Source organism: Geotrypetes seraphini, chromosome 6 (genome assembly GCF_902459505.1).
Source record: "Geotrypetes seraphini chromosome 6, aGeoSer1.1, whole genome shotgun sequence".
Lineage (NCBI taxonomy): Eukaryota > Metazoa > Chordata > Amphibia > Gymnophiona > Dermophiidae > Geotrypetes > Geotrypetes seraphini.
In genome coordinates this window covers 210,495,537-210,523,381 of record NC_047089.1, presented here as the reverse complement: position 1 = coordinate 210,523,381, position 27,845 = coordinate 210,495,537, and the positions used below count along the sequence as shown (strand labels likewise).

General features: G+C 45.3%; 1 protein-coding gene across 6 annotated transcripts in view; it reads right to left on the bottom strand.

The window, feature by feature from the left end:
* NSD3 (nuclear receptor binding SET domain protein 3) overlaps positions 1 to 27,845 on the bottom strand; it is a 247,944-nt gene that overhangs the window by 199,599 nt on the left and 20,500 nt on the right. For all 6 annotated transcript variants that reach the window (XM_033948594.1, XM_033948593.1, XM_033948592.1 and 3 more), the window contains one exon: positions 1,881 to 2,617. In XM_033948594.1, coding sequence (XP_033804485.1) covers positions 1,881 to 2,573 — 693 coding nt within the window. In that variant the 5' untranslated portion in view covers positions 2,574 to 2,617. The remainder of the gene's footprint in view (positions 1 to 1,880; positions 2,618 to 27,845) is intronic.

Sequence of the window (27,845 nt, the reverse complement as noted above, 5' to 3'; positions counted from 1 at the left end):
AAAAATCGGTCTCAGTGGATCCGCGCGGGAAAAGGCCACATACCTCTCCCACCGGAGCCCTCTATAGTAGAGCAAAGACAGCCCAGATTCCCACCCAAATCATAGCGGAGCTAGACCAAACTGCTCAACTGAGCCCTTGTCAGCTACTTCAGGTGCCCAAAATGCAAACTGCATCGAAAACCCGACACAGCGAAAGGGAAAAAGAAACACTCACCCGCAATCAGTAATGAAGGGCAACTGAAGGAGCAGGAACACATGCTGTTAGCATGAAAGGAGCTGAGCTGTTGAGGATGAAAACTGCTGTTGAAAGTCAGTCCTCCTCAAAAGTGACTTTTTTTTTTTTTTTTATATAAACGTGGGTAAGAAGTAAATAAGTCACAACTGCAGAAAGGGAAAGGCAGGGACCTGGGAGAGCCCAGGTGTAACCCCTAAAGTTGGCACCACTCAGCTAGACACCCCTCATCTTGAAATATCCAGGCCTGGACCAAAATCCACATGCAGAAGCCAGGAGCTGTGAGGAACACATCCATCAGCCTGCGGGAGATAGAGAATACTGGTTGGCCAGGAGGCTGTGCATCCAATAAGGCTGAGGACAACTCAGTTCTCTCTATCTCCACCTGCTGGTTGATGGACATAATCCCACTAGTCTCTGGATTCATCTGCTGTTGATGACAAGGAATTTAATTTATGTTTATAGTTTTGGGTCAGCTACTATGGATTTAGCATTTGTGTTCTGTGTGAGGTATTCTGTTAGCATAATATTTATTTCTCTGCAGCATTTTTTAGCAGTTTGGCTTTTTCAGTTGTCTCGAAAGTGGAGGGGATATTTGTGAGGGTTTTGTTGATCCTTGTTCTGTATGACAGTTGTACAGAATATTGTTCCTTTTTATACTTTAATAAAATGATCTCAATATAAATTCATAACTATTTGAGGCTTATGCAGATGGGATCAGACAGAGTTAATGAAGAGGGGGGAGGCGGGGATTTGGACAAACTTTGTCCTCATGTCATTCTCTAGGTCCACTTTCACTAATATAAATATCAAACTATATTACATTTTGTAATCAAAGAACTTTATAACAAAATCTGTTCTAAAAGTAAAAAATATCCTGAAAAAATTGGTTAATCAAATTATCATCTTTGAAATAAGAAATTTAAGCATTATAATATTTGCATGACATACTATTTAACTCTATTAGGAGTTGGAGCACAAAAAATTGCTTCCAACTTTGACTCCATAGCCCTGCTCACAACTGCCATGCTTCAAAATATTTGTTGTTTCATTCAAATTAGTAATATTACATATGCAATTCTAACTCTGTGCTGAAAATGTCATTCTCATTATCACAGGACTTTGTATTTCTCTCTTTCTACTATCCAATTAGCTTTAGATAGTCAACAATCTTCTCCATTTTTTTAATTTTCTACTCCATATCAGAGTGCTCAAGACACAACTTCCTCAACTCCTTTATTATTCAGCTAATTAACAACTTATGTCTCATACTAAGAATATTAAGAGAGAAGGTAACCATTAGGAATATATCAAATGGTCAATCAGAACCTCCAAAGCTAAAGTTTTAAAACAATTTTCTTATTTAGTTTGAATTATGTGAGCAAAAAATGTAGGCCCTCTTTTACTAAGCTGCAGTAGATGTTTCTAACGCAGCCCAGAGTGCTAAATGCTCTGACACTGTTTTACAAGTGTCGGAGCAGTGTTGGTGCATTTAGTTGGTGCATTTAGAAATTCTACCGCGGCTTAGTAAAAGGGGGGGTTAGTTAACAATACTGAACCTTAGAGGTAGAAGATCTGAAATTCTGAGCAAATCTGTGGCAAGATTGCTGTAAAATTAAACAGAGAATATGGAATTCATTGTACTTACTTCCTGGTCCTCTGGTTCCAGTTTAGGAATTTTATGTGCCTTACGTTCTTCTGACTGAGAGGAAGAGTCATGTTTGCTGCTCTTTTTCCTTTTCTCTTTCCTCCCTTCATGTTTCCTCTTGGCATACTCGCTTGCTTGTACTTCTTTCAAAAGGTCCCCACACAGGGAGGATTCGAAAAGCTCCCTGCCATTTTGGATAGTTTTGGTTATTTTTAATTTGATTTCTGGTGACCCGGTCTTCTTTGGGATCACCGCCTGTGGTCCAGAAGGAGGGAGAGATGGAGGTGGTTGCGGATGTGGTGGGGAAGGTTTTTCCAGAACTTCTTGGGGTCTAATAGAAGAGTGTTCCATTTGGTAGTACTCTGAGGGATTAAAGTTTCTAACTGCACCATAACCATTAGCTGAGCCATTGGGATACTGACTGTATGCCTGGTATTTGTTCTGAGGTTCGTAAATATTGATTGTTGGTGGATAGCCGTTAGTGATAGGTGGCAGATCCTCAGTGGTTGGCGTAGGATATTGGAAGCCTTGCTGCAGAGCTGTTTCATATGGTGTATGGCTGCCATCTTCAGCAATGTCGCTGCTAGCATCAAAGGCATCATCCTGACGGATGTTGGCTGAGTCAATCAGTTGAGGTGGTTGCTGAATTGTGTTTCCCATGATCCCTTGCATGAAAGAGAAAGAGAAATCCATTGTTCTGCTCCAGCATCCTTAGCTTTCCCTTTCTCTCATAGGGCCTGAAAGGAAAAAGAAGACAGAATTATGTTATTTTGTATATTTTATTATATCTGCTTGTGGTAAATTATAATAATCTGAAAGCACAAAGATAAATTACCTCCATTGCCCCAGAAACAAAATGAGTTCCTGTAATAATATGTAAACCATTTTGATCGTAACCACAAAGACGGTATATTAAATCCTATCCTCTTTCTTTCTCTATACAGTGGAACCTTAGTTTACGAACATAAATCATTCCAGAAGTATGCTCGTAAACCAAATTGCTCGTATATCAAAGCGAGTTTCCCCATAGGAAGTAAGGGAAACTCGCTTTGATTCGTTTCATCTCCTCCCCCCTCCCCCGAGGCTACCGGCGCTGCTCCATCCCCTCCCCTTGAGGCCACCGACGCTGCTCCATAGCCCCCCCCCCCGTGATCTGGCATCCCCCCTGCGAACCAGCATCCTCCCCCCTGCTCGCGTCCTCCCCCCACGATCCTACATCCCCCCCGAGCACCGCAACAACATCGTTTACCCCGATCGGGCACCAGCACCAATGCACAGGAGGTGCCGGTGCTCGAAGATCCTCCCTCTTCTGGCCTGGGCTGGGCTGGGCGGTGCAACTGAGATCCTCCCTCTTCCCTGTGCTGGGCTGGACTGGGCTTTTGAGCATTTGCGCACGCTCAAAGCCTTCTGGTCTCGCTCTCTCCGAGATTCTGGGTAAGCGATGCCGTTGCGGTGCTCGGGGGGGATGTAGGATCGCGGGGGGGAGGAGGGAACACGAGTGGGGGGGATGCTGGATCGCGGGAGGGTGGCACTCGTAAACCAAGTCAAACTCGGTTTCTGAGGCGCCAATTTTGCGAATGTTTTGCTCATCTTGCAAAACACTTGCAAACCGGTGCACTCGTAAACCGAGGTTTGACTGTATACTTGATTATAAGGTAGGGAGTGGAAAGCATGGAAAGGATTTACAAAAGTTAGAAGAAAGGTCTAATATTTGGCTCAGCCCACAACCCAACATGCTTTATAAAAAGCACAGGCTGCCACCAGAACCATCATTGCACCTCACGGTTCCCAATCCACCAAAACCAGCTGACATAACATGGATATATGATAATAAGATGACGTATGGTCTAAGTAATAGCAGTAGTGAAGGGTATTGGTTTGCAAGCATAGAGGGTTAGTAGGATGTTAGTAACACTGTGTTTCTTTTTTGTAGTGTCCCTTTCTGAGGAAACTTATTTCTAGCGAAATTCAAAAGGGATAACTTGGTAACTAGTATGGGAAAGTGAGATTTATACATGCAGGCATGCTAGTATATAAGGAACCGATTACTCCACCAAGTAACAAAACAATGAGATAAGATTGAAGATAAGATTGAAGATTTTTTTCTTATAGGTCAGCTGGTTTTGGTGGATTGGGAACCGTGAGGTGCAATGATGGTTCCTGTGGCAGCCTGTACTTTTTATAAATCACGTTGGGTTGTGGGCTGAGCACTTCACTATTACTATAAAATGAGATTAATGTATAATGTATAATGAAGAAATAGAAAAATATTTTGTAACAGAGCCTGTGATACAGGGGAAGTATTGCTAAAACCCACAGGTCAATTTAATGTGTGAACTCCCTGCAATAGAGAAACTAAAATTCAATGCAAAGAAGTGCAGAGTGATGCAGTTGAAGATTAGAAATCCAAGGGAGCTGTATGTGCTGGGAGGTAAGAGGATGATATGCAAGGACAGGGGAGAGGGACCTTGTGGTGATAAGTGTCTGAGGATTGGAAGGCGACGAAATAGTGTAACAAGGCAGTGACTGTAGCCAGACGGATGTAGGACTGTATAGAGCAGAGTTTCTCAACTTCTTCAAGCCAAGTACCCCCTAAGTCTAATAAATATCAACCAGGTACCCCTGCCCAAGCTCCACCTCAGACATCACCCCAATAATAATAGTACTAATTGTAAAGCAATTTCTTCCATCCATTTTTCATACACATACAATATAATCTTAATACATAACGGCAACCACAAAATTAAAAAACACACAAAGCACACTGTATGCAGAGAAAATGTTAATCATTTATATTTGGGGAGCTTTTTCAAAGAGGTCAAAGCAGATGACTTTAAAATATGCAATGTCACCTCAGTAACAACTATAGAAAAATAGACAAATATAGTGCAAAATATAGACAGCAGATATAAATTCTCAAAACTGACACATTTCGATCACTACATTGAAAATAAAATCATTTTTCCTACCTTTGCTGTCTAGTGATTTCATGAGTCTCTGGTTGCACTTCCTTCTGACTGTGCATCCAATATTTCTTTCTTTCTGCCTCCTGCATGCTTCCTCTCCTCCAGACCTCATTCCATTCCCCAACCAACATCTTTCACTATCCATCCATGAGTCCAACTTTTCTTCCTCTCTCCTCCGTCCCCACTGGCAACATGTCTCTTTTTCTCTCTTATTCCTTCCCCTGCTGCAAAGGGAGTGGGGAAAGAGAGAGATAGATATAGATCCAGGATGCATCTCTCCCATTCCCTCTACTGCCACATCCAACATTTCTCCCTCCTTTCCACCAGTCCACTTCACTAATACTTTTCTCTACCTCCTGTACACTTTCTCTCCTCCAGTCCTCACTCCCTTCCCCAACCAACATCTCTCTCTCTCTCTTTCCATTAGTTGAACTTTTTACTCTCTGCCCTCTCCCCCTGAGTGTGACATTTCTCTTTCCCTCCATATCCATCTCTCACTCTTTCTCTCTCCATGAGTCCAATACTTTCTGCCTCCTGCATGCTTCCTCTCCTCAAGACCTCATTCCCTTCCCTAAACCAACATCTCTCCCTCCACGAGTCCAACTTTTCTTCCTCTCTCTTCCACCCCTTTTAGCAACAAGTCTCCCTCTCTCTCTCTGTCCATCTGTCTTGAGAGATCCAGGCATCTCACCCACCCCCTCTACTGCCACATCCAACATTTCTCCCTCTCTCATCCCCTGGATCACATGCAGCATTTTTCACCACTGCCCACCAGCCCCATGCCCATTTCTCCTTCTATCACCCCTCTCTAGCACAATGCCACATCTCTCCCTCCATCACTATGTCTAACATTCCTCCGCTTGCAATCCCCTTCAATCTGTCCATCTGTTCCCTCTCCACCGCCATATCCAACATTTCTCCCTCTCTCCTCTCTCTATGACCAATTTTCCTTTCTTCCTTTTCCCATGTGCCACCATCTTTCCCTCTCATTCACACACTTATACCCAATAATTCTCCCTTTCTATTCCCTCCCTCCTATGCCCCAAGTTAGCGCTCCCTTCCTCCCTCTCTTCTGTGTCCCATGTTCATGCCCATTCCTCTCCATCTGTGTCAAAATTGTGCTCCCTCCCTGTATGTATGTAGCTGCCCCTCCATAGAAGAAGCCACCGCTGCCTCCGGGGATCCCGCTATCCTACCTGCCCCCTGCCACGGATCTCCCCTCGCCCATCCCTGTCCCCTGAAGAAGACCCAGTTCTTGTTCGAGCCACACTCGCAAGCAGTGATTCACACGACGCATGTGGCTGACCCACAAGCCTTCCCTCCAATGTCAACTCTGACGTAGGAGAGAAGGTTTCTGGGTCAGCTACTTACATGCGTGTGAATCACTGCATGCGCTGTCCAAGCAAGTAGTTCTGCTGAAGACCGAAGGAGCGAGTGCAGCTCGAAGAAGGAAGTAATTGTGTCGGATTTGGGGGCAGGGAAGGCAGAGATCGCCAGAAGGGGATTCAGCGGCGGGAGGGGGGAGAAGCGGGTTGGAACGCAGGATCCCCGGCGGCAGCAGTAGCCGCCTTTATGGATGGGTGGGAACTGGAATCCAGGCCATGTACCCCAAACAAGCGACCCGCATACCCCTAAGGGTACGCTTATCGAGAAACACTGGTAAAGAGAGAGAAATAACCAGTAGGAGGTATTGATGCCCCTTTACAAATCACTGTTGAGGCCTCAGTTGGAGTATTGTGCTTGGTTTTGGGGACCATATCAAGCTAAGAAGGTAAAAAGACTTGAAGTGGTCCAGAGGATGGTGACAAAAATGGTTTGGGGTTTGCACCAAAAGATGTAGGAGAAGAGACTGAAGACCTGAATATATATACTCTGGAGGACGGAAGGGACAGGGGAGATATGATAGACATTTAAATACTTTAAAGTTATTAATATATAAATAAATGTTTTCCACAGAAGGGAAAATGGTAAAATTAGAGGGCATGAATTGAGGCTGAAGGGTGGTAGACTTAGGAGTAATATTAGGAAATTCCTTTTCAAAGAGAGGGTGGTTGATGCATGGAGTGCCCTCCTGAGAGAGGTGGTGGAAATTAAAAGTGACAATTTTAAAAAAAGTGTGGGATGAATACAAAGGATCTCTAATTAGAAAATGAATTGAAGAACCAAGGTTGGTACTGGGCAGATTTAATATTTGCTTTGCCAACAGAATAAGCCCTACATGTATAGTGCCCTGTAGGTCTATGGGTTAATTGTTCTTTATCAGCAAAAAAAAAAATCCTACCAACTCAATAAACATGCAAAAATATACATAATGATAATAGTGCTAAGTAGAAAAACACCACTTAATACCGGGAACGGCACATAATAAGGGCACACATCATTGGGCACATAATAAGGGTACATAATAAGGCCACACATCATTGCACGCACCCTACCTCCATAATATATAAAAAGATCTTCAAAATATTGGTGTATCAAAGGTATAGACAAAAAATATTTTACTTATCTTTAATGATGATCAACTTAATTATATTAGTGGATTTTTGCAATGATTCTTCAATATGCTGTTCCGTTGACCAGTAATCCCAATCAAAGTGAAAAAATCTCTGCAGTACAAACCAGTGTTCAAAAAGATCTCCAAAAACAAAAGTTTAAGATCCAACAAAAAAGTATAAAAAAAACAAAAAAGTCTAAAATTTTTATATCAATACAATAGAATTCAAACAAGCCGCAAATCTTCTTTTCTTCTTTAACACCAATCGTCTTCCACCTCAACTTCGTCAGGAAAAACTCCATTTTCTTTCATCTCTCAAACTCATGGTGGCAGATCGAGCAACTTTACAGTATAGGTGAAAGTACCAAAATATCTTTAGAATTATCTTTCTAGTGTGCAATCATGTTGTTCTTTTTCTGAAAATGCTCAATTTCCTTGATGGCGTGCCAGTGTTTCCAGAGTATCTTGATAATATCTCTAGATAAATGTGTAAATGGTAAAGTTGTTGTTAGGTGCCATCGATTTGTGTTCGAATCCCAGTGACATGATGAATTACAGATCTAAAATGAAATCTTCTTTGTGCTATTCCTGTAAGGACCTCCAGCGTCATCCCCATGGTTGTTTCCAACATGTCCAGCCATCTGATTGCAGGTTGCCCTCTTCGCCTGGTTCTTTCAATCTTCCCAAACATGATGTCCTTCTCCAGTGATCTCTCTCTTCTGACAATGTGACCAAAATAAGACAGTCGTAACTTCATCAGGCTTCAAGTAACATAGCCGGTTTGATTTCTTCCAGAATTGATTTGCTAACTCTTCTGGCAGTCCACAGCATGCATAAAATCCTTCTCCAGCACCAAAGCTCAAAAGAGTCAATCTTCTTTCTGTCTTGTTTCCAGTCTTTGCATTCATAATTGATAACTGAGAAAATGAGTTTATAGACAAGTCTGATCTTCATTTGGAGTGTTATTTCCTTGTCTTTAAATACTTTATCGAGGGCCTTCATTGAAGAACAACCAAGTGCTATACTGCAAAATATTTCTTCCCTGGTAGTTGCTTTGTTTACGAAAGAGCCCAGGAAATTGAAATCTTTTACAACTTCTATTCTGTCACCCTCAAGCTCAAAATCTTCATCATTTTCTATGTTCATGATCTTCATCTTGTTTATGCTCAGGTCTAATTCCATGCTGTGACTTTTGGCTTTGACTTTTCTCAGTAATACACACCATTTTCTCCCTTGGTTCTATGGATATCATCTTGAGCAGATCTTTATTAGTCACAGCAATTTTACTCTGGAAATACTGGCATACCATCAAGGAAATTGAGCATTTTCAGAAAAAGCACAGTTACTTACCGTAACAGGTGTTATCCAGGGACGGCAGGCAGCTATATGGGTGACGTCATCAGTGGAGCATGGATGCGGAAGCTCGCAAGCAGACTTGCTTGAAGAAACTAGAAGTTTCGAATCGACCGCATAGCACATGTGCGAGTGCCTTCCCGCCCAGCATAGGGCGCGTTTCCTCAGTTCAGATAGCTAGCAGAGAAGCCAACCAGGGGAGGTGGTGGGTTGTGAGAATAGCTGCCTGCTGTCCTTGGATAACATCTGTTATGGTAGGTAACTGTGCTTAATCCCAGGACAAGCAGGCAGCCTATTCTCACATATGGGTGACCTCCAATCTAACCAGAATGGGATGGTGGGAGTGTTGGCAATTTAGGAAAATAAATTTTGTAATACTGTTTGGCCAAACTGTCCATCCCGTCTGGAGAAAGCATCCAGACAATAGTGAGAAGTGAAAGTATGAATTAGGACCAAGTAGCAGCCTTGCAAATTTCCTCAATAGTTGTAGATCTGAGGAAAGCTACGGAAGCTGCCATTGCTCTGACTTTATGGGCTGTGACTCTATTGTGTAGGGGTAATCCAGCCTGGGCATAGCAGAATGAGATACAAGCAGTAGAGAATGACAAGGGGGAAAAATCTGTTCCTGCTCCATCCCCAGATCACCGTCCCCTTCACCGCCCCATCACCATCACCGCCATCCCCGTCACCGCCATCCCAAATAAGCTTCAGTACTGTGAAACATCATGAAGACAGAAGAGAGTCCTGCCACTACTACTACTGCATTGAGAATCTGTTTCAGTGCCTCTGCCCTGTAGTAAAAACAGAACATAAAATAAATCAATTGACTTGTCCTCCCTTGCAATGACGTGTCCCCCATGTTCACCTATAGCTCGAATCAGGTCAATTGTGCACACTAAAAATGCCCACCTGAGCACAAAGTCATGCAGATGCTGCAGTACAATGAGCAACAGGAGGATCTGGAACGTGAGTGGTGTAAAATGGGTAAAAGTGAATCGATTTTTTTGCTATTTCAAAAATTATGAAGACTAGGGGACTCTTGATGAAACTGCATGGAAATACCTTTAAAACAAATAGGGGTAAATATATTTTCACTCAAAGAATAGTTAAGCTCTGGAACTTATTGCTGGAGGATGTGGTAACAGTGGGTTGCGTAGCTGGGTTTAAAAAAGGCTTGGACAAGTTCCTGGAGGAAATGTCCATAGTCTGTTATTGAGATAGACATGGGGGAAGCTACTGGTTATCCTGGGATCGGTAGCATGAAATGTTGTTACTATTTGGGTTTCTACCAGGTACTTGTGACCTGGATTTGTCACTGTGGAAACAGGATACTGGGCTAGATCGTCCATTGGTCTGACCCAGTTGGGATGTCTATGTGGCCACTTATCTTCTGTAGGGTCCCAACATGGACTATGTTTGACCAACTGCTGCACCAGGAAATCCAAACTTCATTTGCAAAAACTCAAATGACAGTGGCCCTCCATTAAAATACCTCTAACTTGCCAGTATTCTTTTTATATGTGGTCACCATCACTTTCAAGAGGGATTATTGACATGTGTCTGCAAATAATACCTGAAAAATGTTACTGTTTACATTCTGTTCCACTCAGGATTTGTACATCTGAAATTAAAGACGGTCATGGGACTTTTTGTACATTTTAATTAAGCAAGCTCTAAGAATATTGTTTGCAATGCATATTAGTTATTGGAGAAGCCATTTTTTCAAATGAATGATTTTGTAACTCACAGGCAGGCAGTGATACATAAACAGCAGACACCCGACCGATTGCAGCATTCCGCCATCTCCCTCCCTCCACCTCACCTTAGATGTAGAGTATGCTGGCTTTCTTTTTCGCCCAGCCGCACGCGCGGCTGCTCATTTGTTCAATATTCTCCTCTGATGCAACCGGAAACAGGAAATTGCAGGAGAGGAGAAGATTGATCAACTCGAGCAGCCATGCGTGCGCGGCTTTTTGAACACGTGTGGCTGGACGAAAAAGAAAGCCAGAAAACTCTACATCTAAGGTGAGGTGGAGGGAAGGAGATGGCGAAACGCTGCAATCGGGAGGGTGGGGACCGCGCAATCCTTGATTGCCTCACTGCGGAGACAAGTCCATTCACCACTCCACGGGGCGATGAATGGCCTTGTCCCCGTCCCCGCAGAGACCACTATTTTTTCTTCCCCGTTTCAGCAGGTTACCAGCAGCTACTCGCGGCTAGCCGCGGGTAACAACCATCGTGTCATTCTCTAACGAGTAGCCAACCACTTGGAGATGGTACGCTTAGAGATAGGATGTTCCAACTTATTTGGATCAAAGGAGACAAAAAGTTGAGGGGCAGTTCTGTGTGGTTTGGTGCGTTCCAAATAGAAGGGCAAAGCACGTTTACAGTCCAGAGTATGAAGAGCTACTTCTCCAGGATGAGAATGATGCTTTGGAAAGAATACTGGAAGAACAAAAGATTGGTTGAGATGAAATTCCGAGACCACTTTAGGGAGGAATTTTGGATGAGTACGAAGGACCACTTTGTCATGATGAAACACCGTGAAAGGTGGATCAGCAACTAAAGCTTGCAGCTCACTGACTCGTCTAGCAGAAGTGAGGGCAATGAGAAACACCACTTTCCAAGTGAGATACTTCAGATGAGCCTTGTCAATTGGTTCAAATGAAAGCTTCATCAGTTGAGCAAGGACAACATTGAGGTCCCAAACCACAGGAGGTGGTTTGAGAGGAGGTTTGACATTGAAAAGTCCTTTCAAGAATCTGGAAACCACCGGATGAGCAGAGAGGGGTTTCCCTTCAATAGGCTGATGGAAAGCTGCAATTACACTGATATGGACTCGGATCGATGTAGACTTGAGGCCAGAAGCGGAGTGCAAAAGATAGTCCAAAACAGAAACTAAACTAAACTAAACCTTAAGTTTATATACCGCATCATCTCCAAGGGAGTGGAGCTCGACATGGTTTACAAAGCTAAAAATATAGGAAGAGAGAGGAGAAAGATTTACAAGGGGGTATATAAAGAGGGGATGGAACAGAGGAAGAGATGTTATATGTTAGAGAAAAGCCAGGTTTTCAGTTGTTTTCGGAATAGTTGGAGGGAGCCCAGGTTCCGCAGCGGGATAGTGAAATCGTTCCAAAGGCCCGTGATTTTGGAGAGGAGGGATCTTCCCAGTTTTCCTGCGTGGAGGATGCCGTGTAGAGAGGGGAAGGATAATTTATGTCTGTGGGCTGATCTGGTGGTAGCAGGTGTCAGGGCGAGGAAGGATAGGAGGATTAGGGGCGGAAGGATGCCGTGAATGATCTTGAACGCCAGGCAGGAGCATTTGAAATGAATTCTGGAAAGTACTGGGAGCCAGTGAAGATTGATAAGTAGTGGGGAGACGTGATCAAATTTGCGTTTAGCAAAAATCAGTTTGGCTGCAGTATTCTGGATAAGCTGGAGTCTGCGAAGACTTTTTTTTGTTAGGCATAAATAAATGGCATTACAGTAATCGAGTTTGGATAGGATAATGGATTGTACAAGGACGGTGAAATGTTTTTGGTGAAAATAGGATCTAACTCTCCTCAGCATGTGGAGGCTGAAAAAGCATGATTTTGCCAGGAAATTCAGGTGATCGCTGAAGGAGAGAGAGGAATCGATAGTGATGCCGAGGACCTTGCTTGAGAAATCAAGAGCAGGGCCTGTGGGTAGTGTGAAGAGGGTGGGCAGATGAACTAATTTTGGGCCGAGCCAGAGTAATTTTGTTTTTGATTCATTTAATTTCATCTTTACAGAGAGGGACCAGGCATGAAGTCTCATTATGCATGAAGTGATGTTCTCTTGGAGGTTTGTAAGGTTCTGATCTGTTTCGAGGAGGATAAGGATATCGTCTGCATATGTGTATAGTGTTTCAAGGGGGGATAGTTTGAGGAGCTTCAGGGAGGTCATATACATGTTGAAGAGAATAGGAGATAGGGGAGAACCCTGTGGGACACCACAGGAAGGTGTCCACGAAGCAGATTTGGAGCCGTTTGCGTTGACAGTGTAGGAGCGAGCGCGAAGGAAGTTAGAGAACCACTTTATGACAAAGGAGTCTATTCCTATCTCAGAAAGTTGGTAGATTAGTATGTCATGGTGCACTACGTCGAAAGCCGTGGAAAGATCGAACTGTAGAAGAACGGCAAATTTGTTTCGAGTGTGTAGTTGTTGCACCTTTGAAATTAAGGAAACTAGGAGGGACTCGGTGCTGAAATTGGGTCTAAATCTGTATTGGAAGTGTTGGAGAATGGAGAATCTATCTAGGTAAGAGGAGAGCTGAGTAGCGACTATGGTCTCTAGAAGTTTTGTTAAAAGAGGGATGTTAGCTATGGGGCGGTAGTTCGATGGTAAGGAGGGGTCTAGATCGGCTTTTTTCAGAAGAGGGGATAAGGCAATGTGCCCCATTTCTGTGGAGAACAGGCCCGATAGTAAAGCTTTATTTATAAGGTTAGTAAGGGAAGAGATGGCCTGTGCAGGGATGTTTTCGTAGAGGTAGGAATGGAAAGGCTCTAGGATGCATTTGCAGGATTTGAGTTTGAGGCAAAGTTTGGAGATCTGGGGCTCGGATATGAGTTCGAAAGTAGTCCATGATCTGTCAGCAGGGATAGGGTCAGAGTCCTTCGGAGGAAGAGAGTTGTAAGAGATAGCTGGGGGGAACGAGCTCTTTATGGTAGTGATCTTATCATTGCAGAATTTGGCTAGGTCATTTGGAGAAGGGAGGGGGGAGGTGGGGGAGGATTCATTTTTAGAAGTTAGGTTTCGCCAGATGTGGAACAGTGTACTGATTTGATTTTTTGATCTGGATATTTTGTCCCCATAGAAATTCTTCCTAGCTTTTTATAGTACGGAGTTGGAGAATTTGATGTTTTCTCTCCAGGATAGCCTGTCTGAGGGGGATTTCGATTTTTTCCATTTTTCGATTTTTTTCCATTTTCGCTCCAGGGCTTGACATTTCTGTTTTAATTCCCTGTGGTAGGGGAGATACCAGGGAGCCTTATGAGAGTAGATGGGTTTAGTGGCTAGGGGGGCAAGAGCACGGTATGTGGTTTCGGAAAGAGTCACCCAGTTGTGCCAGATTGAGTCTGGATCCGTGTGATTGGGAAGAGGAGGGAGTTTGTTAAGAAACTGGGACCAGAATAATTCACTTGTGATTTTTTTACGGTAGGTGATGGTGTGTTTGGCTCGAGTTGGGTTACCAAGGTCAGACATGAAGACAGGAAGGCAGAAGGAACCTAGGAGGTGATCGGACCAGGGAGGTGATGTTCCCAACGGGTCCCATCAGTGGAAGTTTTGTGCTCAGTCAGGTCGAGAAAGCTGATGATGTCAATGGAGTGTCCCTTTTCGTGGGTAGGGGTGGGCGGTGGAGCAGTGAAGCCTAAGGAAATGAGGAAGTCTTTGAAATCAGTTGTGTCCTTGTTGGTGTTGTCATCTAGATGAAGGTTTATGTCACCAATGATCAGAAGTCTTTGGAATTTTAGATAGGCCCTTGTTATGGTCTCAAGAACAAGGTCAGAGGAATTGTTCCAGGGGATGGGTGGGCGGTAGAGTAGCAGAATGCCTAGTGGGTGGGGATGAAGTTCGTCATTAATTGAAGCTAGCATGAATTCTAAGGAAGGATGGCTGCCCTTTTTGAGGAGCTCAACATTAAAGAATGATTTGTAGAGAAAGGCTAGACCTCCTCCTTTCCGGTTTATTCTAGGAGAGAAAAGACCATGGTAGCCCGGGGGACAGAGTTCATTTTGAGTGAGTAGGTCCATCTTTTTTGATCCATGATTCAGTGATGCACAAAAAACCTGGATCAAAATCCTCGAGTAGATCTTTTACTATTTGGGTCTTATTTCTGACGGATCTGGTGTTACAGTAGAGAGTAGGGACTGGGGTGAGAGAGTCTGAGGAAAGGTTGGGTAGGTTTGCTGGGGGGAACAGGCTTTAAGGAGGTGAGGTTTACTCGTCGGTGTTTTTTGAAATGATGGTGTCTGGTGGGTACTAGCGTAGGGATTCTGAGACCAGGGCAGATGTTGTTGGTGAATGTAGCATCGGGAGAGTTTTGGGGGGGGAGAGGTTTTTGGGAGTGGGAAGTGTTTGTGAGGGAGCAGAGAAGGAGAATAAGGGGCCAGAGTGATGGCTTCATGGTTGGATTCAGGTGGGCCAAAAGAGAGGGGGTTGGTCAGAGAATTTGCCAGGAGGGAGGGGAGGGGAAGAGAGGGTTCAGGAGAGCTGATAGCGAATGGGGGGGAACAGAGACTGAAAAGGGATTTGTGTCCAGCAGATTCTAGTGTGATACCGGACAGGTTGGAACTTAGAACAGATTGTTGATAGAGCGATACAATTTGAGGTGGGTCTTGGCAAAATATGCAGTTTAAGAAACAAGCAGTGCAGTTGAATAATAGGTCAGGGAGTGTATCCAGGGGTCCTGATTTTTTTATTTTTTTTTTTAATGTATTAATTTTTTTTTAAAATTTTTTTTTGTGGGTTTGTCGACCTGAGGGGGGGGGTCAGTTAAAAGTTTGAGTGATCAGTTGAAAGTTGGGTAAGGTCAGCCCGATCAGCGACCTACACCGGTAGGAGGTTTTCAGTGGTCCCCGGTGGCTTGAGAGAGAGGGAGCTGTGCTCTCCTGCTTGGGAAGACGGCGTCGGGCGGAGGAAGAATATAGGGGATAGACCTCGGGGGGGGGGGTTTGGGCGGAGCAGGGCTCCCACGTGGCCCGAAGACGCTGGTCTGAAGAGGAGCAGCACCAGATGGCAGAGGTACTGCTCCTGAAAAAATCAGTGAAGGCTTGCAGGGGTTTCGGGGGCGGAGCAGGGCTCCCACGCGGCCCGAAGACGCTGGTCTGAAGAGGAGCAGCACCGGATGGCAGAGGTGCTGCTCCTGAAAAAATCAGTGAAGGCTTGCAGGGGTTTCGGGGGCGGAGCAGGGCTCCCACGAGGCCCGAAGACGCTGGTCTGAAGAGGAGCAGCACCGGATGGCAGAGGTGCTGTTCCTGAAAAAATCAGTGAAGGCTTGCAGGGGTTTCGGGGGCAGAGCAGGGCTCCCACGCGGCCCGAAGACGCTGGTCTGAAGAGGAGCAGCACCGGATGGCAGAGGTGCTGCTCCTGAAAAAATCAGTGAAGGCTTGCAGGGGTTTCGGGGGAGGAGCAGGGCTCCCACGCGGCCCGAAGACGCTGGTCTGAAGATAAGGAGGAATGTTAAGGCTCCTTATCATGAGAAAAACACCACGTAGGAAAGCTAGTCCATTTTTGGTAATAGCATGGTCTACTGGTAGGCTTCCTAGAAGCCTCTAAAACGTCTCTTACAGATTGAGAAAACTAAAGAGGAGTCATGTTGAGAGGTACCAAGTTGTCAGGTGTAGAAACTGCAGGTTGGGATAAAGGAGAGACCCTTGACTCTTTGTAAGCAGAGATGGAAAAACTGGTAGAAGGTATGGCTCCCTGCTACTGAGTTGAAGTAGAAGGGAGTACCATGGTTGTCTCAGCCACCGAGGAGCAATCAGAATCATGGTGGCATGATCGTTCTTCAACTTGACCAGAGTCTTGAGAATGAGAGGGAATGCATATAGGAAGAGATTTGTCCATTCCAGAAGAAAAGCATGGGCCTCGAGGCGATGAGGAGAGTATATCCTGGAGCAGAACTGGCGGCAGTTTGTAATTGTGGGGAGCTGCAAAGAGGTCTATCTGAGGCATTCCCCACTGTGAAAACATGTGATGAAGAGGCGAGGAATGGAGTGTCCATTCGTGAGGTTGCAGAAGACGACTCAAGTTGTCCGCCAAGCAATTCTTCGCCCCTTGTATACAGACAGCTTTGAACATAACATAAGAAATGCCTCTGCTGGGTCAGACCCGAGGTCCTTCGTGCCCAGGAGTCCACTCACGCGGTGGCCCAACAGGTCCAAAACCTGTGCAGTAATCCTCTATCTATACCCCTCTATCCCCTTTTCCAGTAGGAAATTGTCCAATCCTTTCTTAAACCCCTGTACCGTACTCTGCCCTATCACGTCCTCTGGAAGCGCATTCCAGGTGTCCATCACACGTTGGGTAAAAAAGAACTTCCTAGTATTTGTTTTGAATCTGTCCCCTATCAACCTTTCCGAGTGCCCTCTTGTTCTTTTATTATTCGAAAGTTTGAAGAATCTGTCCCTCTCTACTTTCTCTATGCCCTTCATGATCTTATAAGTCTCTATCATATCCCCTCTAAGTCTCCTCTTCTCCAGGGAAGGCGTTGTGGCGGAGTGCCCAATCTCAAACCTTCAGAGCTTCTTGACAAAGGGAGGCAGATCCCATCCCTCCCTGTTTGTTGACATAATACATAGCGACTTGGTTGTCCGTCCGAATGAGGACTACCTGGTCATGAACATGATGTTGAAAAGTGCTGAGAGCCTTGAGGATCGTTCTGAGTTCCAACAGATTGATATGACACTGACAATCCGTACTGGTCCAGTGGCCTTGTGTACGGAGACCATCGAGATGAGTACCCCAAGCGTAGGTCGAAGAATCTGTCGTGAGGACCTTCTGATGGGGGGGGGGTTTGAAACATCAAGCCTCTGGAGAGATTGGAAGAGAGCATCCATCAACAGAGAGGCTGCATCAATGAAGGAGTGACTGTTATGTGTCGAGAAAGTGGGTCGCAAACCTGCGTCCATTGAGATGCCATAGTCCACTGAGGAATTCTGAGGTGAAGTCTGTCAAAAGGAGTCACGTGTACTGTGGAGGCCATGTGACCTAGGAGTACCATCATGTGTCTCGCTGAGATGGAAGAGCAGGAAGACACTGTATGACAGAGTTGAAGAAGAGCTTCCAGATGTTGTTGTGGAAGAAATGCTTTGAGTTGGGCAGTGTCCAGAACAGCTCCGATGAATTGTAGACTCTGTGAGGGCTGAAGTTGGGATTTGGGAAAGTTGATTTCGAATCCTAAATTTTGTAGGAACCAGGTAGTTCGTTGGGTCACTACAATAACCCCCTGATATGTTGAATCTTTGATGAGCCAGTCGTCAAGGTAGGGAAATACCTGAAGACCATGGTTCCTTAGAGCTGCTGCTACCACTACCAGGCACTTGGTGAACCCTCTGGGAGATGAAGCCAGGCCGAAGGGCAGCACTGTGTATTGATAATGTAGATTCCCCACCCGAAATCTGAGATATTGACGGGAGGCCGGATGAATGGGAATATGAGTGTAGGCCTCCTTGAGATCCAGAGAGTCCATGTCAATGATACGAAGCCAGGCAAGGTGATGCATTGCTACAGAGCAAGCAGCCGCCCGGGCAGACAACTTGAAGGCATCATAAGACGACTGAAGGAGATGTAATCCGAGTTGTGATAGAGAAGCAATGACTTCTTGAAATTCAAAGTGTTTTTGAGTAGCCAAATAACTCAAAAATTTAGGTAAAAGAGTTATGAGGAACTCAAAATAAGTAATAAAATGAAAATTATAATTAAGGACTTTAGAGGACATCAGAGAATTTTGATAGATTCGACGTCCGAATTTGTCCAGTTTTCCTTTCCCTTCCAGGAGCAACGGTGGCATAAACCTTGGAAGGATGGGACCTCTTTAAGGATGACTCCACAAGCAGGGATTGATGAGATAACTGAGTTGTCAAACCCTTTGCGATGGAGAGTTTTATACCTAGAGTCCAATTTGCCTGGAACAGCTGGAATGGTATAAGGGGTCTCCAGGCATCTGGCAAAAGTCTGAGACAAAAGCTTGTGAAGAGGGAGCTTAAGTGACTCTGCCGGAGGTTGAGGAAGATGCATGACTTCAAGATACTCCTTAGAGTATTTGGAACCAGCATCTAATTGAAGATCCAAGTCAACAGCCATCTGACGAAGAAAAGATGAAAAAGATAGCTAATCCGCCAATGCTTTGCCTCTAGAAGGACTCGAGGTTGTTGAGGCAGCCTGGGTCGAAGATGAAGCTTCGGCAGGATAAAAGGCATCAAAAGAATACGGAGACTTGGACGAAGCAATTGAAACCGCTGAATCCTCGAGGTTTGGAAGTGGAGATTTCGATCGAGGAGTCGGCGGTCTAGCAGAAGTAGGAGTAGATCGAGGCTTAGTTGAAGACAGACGTTCTTTAGAAGAAGAACTATGTCTGGAAGTATGCCTCGATGAAGGCCTCGATCGTCGGTGAGAATAGTATTGGAAGCAGATCTCGAAGATCGAGGAGACTTCACCTTGGAGACAGAAGCAGTCGATGCCACCAAGGAATGGATAGAGCTGGAGGCTATGGATCGAAGTGCCAGAGGCTTGATGGAGGAACCTCGATGCACTCCAAAGACTCTGCTCCTTGTATAGAGTGTGAGGATTCCTGCTGAGGCACTTGCAAAGAATCTGCTCCTTGCTTCATGTGCTTGAATGCCAGACCAGACACTCGCAGAGACTCTGCTCCCTGCAAAGAGTGTGCAAATTCAGACTGAGGCAAAGGAAGAGGTTCAACCACGCGAGAGTCTGCAGAATGCCCAGGCTGGATGAGAGGAAGAAGCTTCGATCCCATATTAGTGAGGAACTGAATGAATTGCTTCTCCAACATGGTCTGGAAAGAAGCCAGAAGGATGGATCCGCATCTGGAACCGGACCACCTGCTTTGGCTGGAGGTTCCACAGAGGCAGTGAAAATGTGCTTCAACTTAGAAGTCTTAGGTACCTTAAGCACCACCGCTGGAACTTTCTGCTGAGCTATCTGACCTGAGGATACAGGGGAAGATACAGCAGAAGTCATCGAGGAGAGAGCCGCTGCAAACGACGAAGGTCTGAAGAGGCTTGAGGTGGAAGCAGTAGAAGCAGGAGAAGTCTCGGTCGAAGGTGAGGCCGAGGTCGCCTTCAAAGTCGAGGGATCGGAGGAAGAATCCATCCCGAAGAGCTTCTCCACCAAAAGAAGACGACATTTAAGGGCTTGAGGTTGAAGAGATCATCGCACAACTTTGTTTGATGATCCGGCCCAAGGCACTTGAGGCATCAACAGTGTGGGTCCGTGAAGGAAATTGCACGCTGGCACTGGCTACACTTCTTGAAGCTTGTTGCTGGCCAGGACATAGAAGGAAAAACAGCCGCCGCAAAATCGAAGCCCCTGAGCTGCAGCCGAGCGGCCTGCCCCGGCAGCCGAAAGGAAGAAAATAAAATTTTTTTTTTTTTTAAAGAAAGAAAAGGAAAAACAGCGATTCACGAAGAAAAAAAACACAAACTGCGGTGCAGAGAAGGCACGAAGTAATAAAGTTAAACGCAGAGAGTCAAAGACGGACTTCTCGGCTCCGCAGAAAACTGAGAACTGAGGAGACACGCCCTACGATGGGCGGGAAGGCACTCGAGCATGCGTGGTGCGGTTGACTCAAAACTTCTAGTTTCTTCAAGCAAGTCTGCTTGCGAGCTTCCGCATCCGGGCTCCGCTGATGACGTCACCCATATGTGAGAACAGACTGCCTGCTTGTCCTGGGATAAAGGACATCGTAATTTCACACAAGAAAGGGAACAATCTTAAAGACATATTGGTACATTCAGCCATTTTTATGGCTCACCAACAGTTAACCCACAGGCCTGCAGGGCACTTTAAATGCAGGGCTTGTTCTGTTTGCAAAGTAAATATTAAAATTAAAACCTACAGTATGTACACCCAATAACAGGAGAGAGAATGAACTTATGAAATTTACTAATTGTAATAGTTCTGATGTTGTTTTCTGTCCTGAATTTTGGCATTCTGTTCTACTATGATGGAATTCATGTTGATTTGCTGTGAAAGGCAGTACCCTGTATATAAATTATTTTGTGAAATTTGCAACAGTACTGTTTAAAGAACCTCATTAGTGGAGATTTTAATGTTTATAATCCTTTTGGCAGGATATTTAAATGAATAATGGAAAAGAAAGGATATAATCTATTTGGTGCCTCCTTGGGGTCAATTATGCATGCACACATGACATGACTAGAACATATAAGTTATGCTGACAGCAAGCTTGTCTGATTACCTGTTTCAAATTACCTCAGAAGGCGACACATAAGAGGAATTTTCCAACAGATTGTTTTCTGGTTTCATAGTTTGCTGTCATTATCTATTATTTTATCTAACACAGTTAATTGATCAGTTCTGGTGAAGTTTGTGACTTTGCACCAGCTGAGTAAGTCATCTTCCCTTTTACTGATTTTAGAGTGGTCTGCCTTATTTATTTATTAAGTTGGTATGTTATCTACTATAATAAAATGCTAAGCGCGCATGCGTATTCCTACCTGCGTGTTCCGTGATCTGTATGTCCGTGGCAGGTAGGAGTACGCATGCGCGCCTAGGGTTCTGTTTTCTCGTAACGCAATTTGTCGTCGTTGCCCCCCCTCCCCCGCCGCACCCAAACCCCCGTTGACCCTCCAATCCGACCGTCCCACCATGAGACAACCACAAACCTCCTGCCTCCATCAGCGTCCACAGCACTCCAAACACGCTGCTTCATGGCCCTCCACCGCCCCAATTTCCTCTGCCGCGTCCCTGATGACATCATGAGAGATGCGGCAGAGGAAATCAGGGCAGCAGAAGGCCGCAAAGCAGAGCGCTGGGGACGCTGCTGGAGCCGGGAGGCTTGTTGGTCGACTCATAATGGGAAGGTCAGTGGGGCGGCTGCACGGCAGTGGTAGTGGCGGGGGGGGGGGGAAGATGGAAACATGCTTCTCAAGGGTTATACTGCAAAGGGGGATGGGAGGGAGGCAGGCAGGCTGGCTTCGGAAGGTGGGGGTGAGAAAGTCTGGAAGGAAGTGAGGGGGACATAGGAAGGAGGCACTGGGGGGCACTAAGGACACAAGAAGAGGCACTGAGGGCACTAAGGACATAGGAGGCCCTGAGGGCACTAAGGACACAGGACAGAGGCACTGGGGGCACTAAGGACACAGGACATAAGCACTGGGGGGCACTAAACATAGAAATAGATGGCAGATAAGGGCCACGGCCCATCTAGTCTGCCCACCCCAATGACCCTCCCCTACCTTTCTCTGAGAATAGATCCCACATGTCTATCCCATTTGGCCTTAAAATCAGGCACGCTGCTGGCCTCAATAACCTGAAGTGGAAGACTATTCCAGTGATCAACCACCCTTTCAGTGAAAAAGAATTTCCTGGTGTCCCCGTGCAGTTTCCCGCCCCTGATTTTCCACGGATGCCCCCTTGTTGCCGTGGGACCCTTGAAAAAGAAGATATCTTCTTCCACCTCGATGCGGCCCGTGAGATACTTGAATGTCTCAATCATGTCACCCCTCTCTCTGCGTTCCTCGAGTGAGTACAGCTGCAACTTATCCAGCCGTTCCTCGTACGGGAGATCCTTGAGTCCCGAAACCATCCGGGTGGCCATTCTCTGGATCGATTTCAGTCTCAGCACATCCTTACGGTAATGCGGCCTCCAGAATTGCACACAGTATTCCAGGTGGGGCCTCACCATGGATCTATACAATGGCATAATGACTTCAGGCTTACGAAACTCCTGCGTATGCAACCTATGATTTGCCTTGCCTTGGATGAAGCTTGCTCCACTTGATTGGCAGTCTTCATGTTCTCACTGACGATCACCCCTAAGTCTTGTTCTGCTTCAGTTCTTGTTATGATCTCGCCATTAAGGGTGTAAGTCTTGCATGGATTTTGGCTGCCCAGGTGCATGACTTTGCATTTTTTGGCATTGAAGCTGAGTTGCCAGGACCTAGACCAGCGTTCCAGTAGGAGTAGGTCGTACATCATGTTGTCGGACATTGCTTAGTTTGGCGTCATCGGCAAATAATGTTATTTTACCTCGCAGCCCTTCTGCCAAGTCTCTTATAAAGATGTTGAATAGGATCGGGCCCAGGACCGAGCCCTGCAGCACTCCACTGATTACCTCCATCATTTCGGAGGGGGTGCCATTCACCACTACCCTCTGAAGCCTACCTCCAAGCCAGTTCCCAACCCATTTTGTCAATGTGTCGCCCAATCCTATAGAACTCATCTTGCTCAGCAACCTGCGGTGTGGTACGCTATCGAATGCTTTACTGAAGTCCAGGTGTACGATGTCCAGGGACTCCCCAACATCCAGCTTCCTCGTCACCCAGTCAAAGAAGTTGATCAGGATTGGCAGGATCTCCCCTTAGTAAATCCATGTTGACGGGGATCCCGTACATTCTCCTCATTCATGATCGTATCCAATTGGCGTTTGATTAGAGTTTCCATTAGTTTGCACACTATTGATGTGAGACTCACCGGTCTGTAGTTTGCTGTCTCCATCTTGGAGCCTTTCTTGTGGAGTGGAATGACGTTAGCTGTCTTCCAATCCAACGGGACATTACCCGTACTAAGGGAGAGATTGAAGAGTGCCGATAGCGGTTCCGCCAAGACATCACACAATTCCCTGAGTACCCTGGGGTGTAGGTTGTCAGGCACCATTGCCTTGTTAACCTTAAGCTTTGACAGCTCGCAGTAGACACCGCTGGGTGTAAACTCGAAATTACTAAACGGGTCATCTGCGTCAACCCTTGTCTGTAGCTGAGGGCCGAGTCCTGGCGATTCGCGGGTGAAGACTGAGCAGAAGTATTCATTTAACAGTTGGGCTTTTTTCGAGTCCACTTCTACATAGTCTCCGTCTGGTTTCCTAAGACGTACTATCCCGCCTGAGTTCTTATTTCTGTCACTGATATACCTGAAGAAGGATTTATCTCCTTTCTGGATGTTCTTCGCTAGAGACTCCTCCATGCGGAATTTGGCCTCCCTAACTGCTGTTTTGACGGCTTTTGACTTGGCCAGATAGACTTCCCTAGACTCCTGTTTCCCTGATTGTTTGTAAGAGATGAATGCTTTTTTCTTCTCCTTGATAAGGTCCGAAATCTCCGCAGAGAACCACTATGGCTTATTGTTCCTTCGCCGTTTACTTACCGATTTAACATAGCGGTTTGTTTTTTCTTGTATGGTGGCTTTCAAAGTCGACCACATTTCTTCCACGTTATCGGTTTCTGCTTGGCTTTGTAGTGCCTGGTGAACAAAGTTTCCCATTTCTTTGAAGTTTGTGTCCTTGAATTTGAGGACCTTGGTCAGTGTGGTAGATTTAGTGAAACCTTTCCTGAGATTGAACCATACCATGTTGTGGTCACTGGAGGCCAATGTGTCGCCCACCGAGACCTCTGTGACACTTTCTCCATTGGTAAGTATCAGGTCCAGTATTGCCTGATCCCTTGTTGGTTCCAACACCAGTTGCATGAGTCTTGCTCCCTTCATAGAGTTTAATAGCCTCCTGCTGCTGCCGGAAGCAGAGGAAAGCGTGTCCCACGCATGTTGAAGTCACCTAACAATACTGTGTCCTCACGCAAGGTGTTATTCTCTATATCTCCGATTAATTCCATATCTAGGTCATCCTGTTGTCTTGGGGGTCTGTATATTATGCCAAGATACAGGCATTTGTCCTTCCCTCTGGCCAAATTTACCCAAAGGGATTCCCCAGTGTAGTGGGCATCTGTGATTCTGGTGACCTCAATGTCATCTTTAGTATATAATGCTACACCTCCTCCCATTTTGCCCTCCCTGTCCCGGCGAAGCAAGTTGTAACCCGGTATGACCATGTCCCACCCATGGGAATCCATGAGCCAGGTCTCAGATATCGCCACCACATCCAGGTCGGCATTCCTCATTCCTATTTCTAATTCCAAGATCTTGTTTCCCAGACTGTGGGCGTTTACGTACATAGCCCTCCATGTTGTATGTTTGTTATGTCTCAGTGGGGATGTTCCCGCTTGAGCTACTTGGACACCTTTAGCATTATTCGCATGTTTTGTACTTTCCCTAAACCCAGAGTTACAATGTGCACCTATCCTGGACTCCCCAGACCCAGAACTACAGTGTGTTCCTATTCCAGACTCGGAAATGCGTGTACCCTTTGGGGGTATTCCCGCTTGGGCTACTTGAACTCCTTTAGTACAATTTGCAATGTGTGTTCTCTCACTGGACCCAGAATTACAATGTGTACTCCCTCTAGACCCAGAATTACAATGTGTACTCCCCCTAGACCCAGAATTACAATGTGTACTCCCCTTAGACCCAGAATTATAATGTGAGCCAACCCCAGACTCGAAAGTGTGTATACTCTCCCCTGATCCAGATCGGTGTTTACTTACCTTAGTCTCAAAAAAGGACATGGGAAGGAGGCACTGGGGGCACTAAGGACACGGGAGACACTGGGGGCACTAAGGACACGGGAAGGAGGCACTGGGGGCATTAAGGACACAGGATGGAGACAATGGGGCACTAAGGACACAGGACGGAAGAACTGGGGGCAATGACACAGGGCGCCCCACTGTTGATTCCCACCTCTGCCTGCCTGTAAACTGTCCCCAACAGTTTCTATCCTGTCTTCCATTCCATTATTTTTTCTTTAAAACTGCAGCACAAATACACTTTTGTTCCCTGTCCTGCTCTTTTCTTCTTTTGCTTTACACAAAACAGGCTGAAGAGGCTGCAAGATCTAGGAAAGGAGGGAACCAAAGGGCAGGAGGTATCAGGAAGGAGGCAGAGGCTGGTACTACCAAGCACGTACTCCACATGGCCTCCCTAGGGAGCTCAACTGGGAGCTAGTTACCACTGGACTGAAAGCTGAAAGCTATGTCCATCCACCTGCTTGGAGATAGAAAATACTGAGCATCTGAGAAGGGGGTTAGAAACATAGAAACACGAGGACACTTAAAGGCCAAATGGCCCATCTAGTCTGTCCATCCACAGTAACCATTATCCCTTTCTCTCTCTCAGAGATCCCCTGTGCCTATCCTAGGCCCTCTTGAATTCAGACACAGTCTCTGTCTCCACCACCTCTTCAGGGAGACTGTTCCACGCATCTACCACCTTAGATTACTCCGGAGCCTATCACCTCTTAACTTTATCCTATGCCCTCTCATTGCAGAGTTTCCTTTCAAATGAAAGAGACTCGACTCATGCGCATTTACATTACATAGGTATTTAAACGTCTCCATAATATCTCCCCTCTCCCATCTCCTGCCTCTCAGAATCACCCATTCCTGCTCCCCTCCCAACACCCCTGAGAAATGTGTTATATACCGGGTGATATCCATTCGACCGGGCTTTACCTGAATATACTTACCGTAATAGTTGTGTCGTGTGCTGGTAGTTGTTCACTTTATAGTTCGCTTTCATTAAACGTTTTCAGGTAGATGCAACATAGTGTCAAGAATTTGGTGATTTTGGCAGGTTTTCCAATTTTGTTCTAACTTGTCTATGCCTTGCCTTCAAATTGGCTCAAACCACTGTGACTTTTGCTTGTCTCTGCAATTTTATTTCTCCTAGCCTTTGCGTTGATTCTACACTGCAATTTTATTTCGCCTTGCCTTTGCGTTGATTCTACACTGTGTGCAGAATTGATTATCAAATATATTTTATTGAGCTTATCAAGGGATGATACAGAAGTACAAGGCAACACAGAAATTAAGCTCACATTTTAACAGCACACAATGTTCCAACAGCACAAAACTCAACATGAAGCGACCACCTCTACTCCCAAACCCCCATCAGTGAAACAACAAATGAAACCAGTCAAAATACAAAGAAGAAACCACCGCCCAAGAGCATGGTACATGTAGAAGGAACACAACTTACCACCCTAACAAACCTCTCCCAAACCACCCCAATCCCAGTCCTCCTTCAAGCCCAGCCCAAATGAACCAATCAAAGACAAAGGCAATTATATGCAAAGCAGACAACAGATGTAAAAAAGTAGTCCCAATCAACAGTTCAGGAGGCGTTTACGTGCCACCGGAGTCATAGTGTTCCAAAAAGGCTCCCAGGTACGTTGGAAAATCCGGCCAGGCAGGGCAGAAAAGTCTTGCACATCTCAGCGTTCCCACATCAAAAGTGTAATCAGGCGGCACTGCCAGAGGGAGAAGTCAGGACCCTCCGCTTCCAGCCACTTAAGCAAAATACACTTGAGGGCTATCGCCACAGTCCACCGGAGAATGTGTGCAGAATTTATTAAAATCGCATGTGGTGGTATTTGAACTTGTTTGGCAGTATTTGATTTTATCTGGTTTGCTGGACAGGTGTTTGAGTTTTTTTGATGACTGTTTGGTGGTATTTGATTATTGGTGGCAGTATGATGAATTCTTATTTTTACTTTTAGAACTGCATGTGTGGTTTTGGCATCATCAGTCCTTGTATTGCACATCATCCAGAGGTCTTCAGTTCCTGTTGATCTTTAATACTTTTGTACAGTAACAGTTTTGGACCAGATTCAGCCAGTGTTTATATTAACTTAGCAGATTTGGCCTTCTTACATCAAGGCTCCCCAGTATAACAAAGATGAGTGTTCCAAAGAAGAGCAAAACCTTGTCCTGCACCATGATGAATAGGAAATGGACTACTTCTTCATCATGGTGCAGGACAAGTGTTATTGTCTAATTTGTAACACCCCAGTATCCTTGCCCAAAAAGGGTAATCTGGAATGTCATTATAAGGCTCTGCATAGCAATAAGTTTGATGTTAATTTTCCACCCATTAATTTTCCACCCAAAAGTGAAATTCATAAACTGAAGTTCAAAGAACTTAAAAAGAAACTGGCTACTCAGCAACAGTTGATGGCGAAGCCAAGGTCACATTCCGTCAATGGAACCATACATAACATCCTTCAAAGTCAGCTACCTGATCACAAAGAAATGCAAACCTTTCACTGAAGGGGAATTTGTAAAAGATTGTTTTCTTGAAACAGCTGACAATCTTTTTGAAGGATTTTAAAATAAGAAAGAGATCATAGCTTCTATTCAAGATGCACAATTGTTAAGAAACACCGTCGTGCAGCAAATAGAAAAGATGTGTGGAGACACACCTGAACAAATGTTAAAGGATGTTTCAAATTGTGTTGCTTTCTCACTACAACTGGATGAATCTACAGACATAAGAGACATAGCCCAGTTACTAGTCTTTATATGAATGGTTTTTGAAGACTTCAGTGTTAAAGAAGAACTACTTGGAATGATTTAAAAGGGAGAACTACCAGTCAGGAAATATTCAGTTCTTTCCATTCTTTTGTGACAAAGTTTAATCTTCCATTGCATAGACTTGTTTCCATCACTGCTGATGGAGCAAGAGCAATGACAGGTGAGGTTTAGGGTTTCATAGCCCTCTGTAGACAGCATGACGACTTCCCAGATTTTTTTTCTT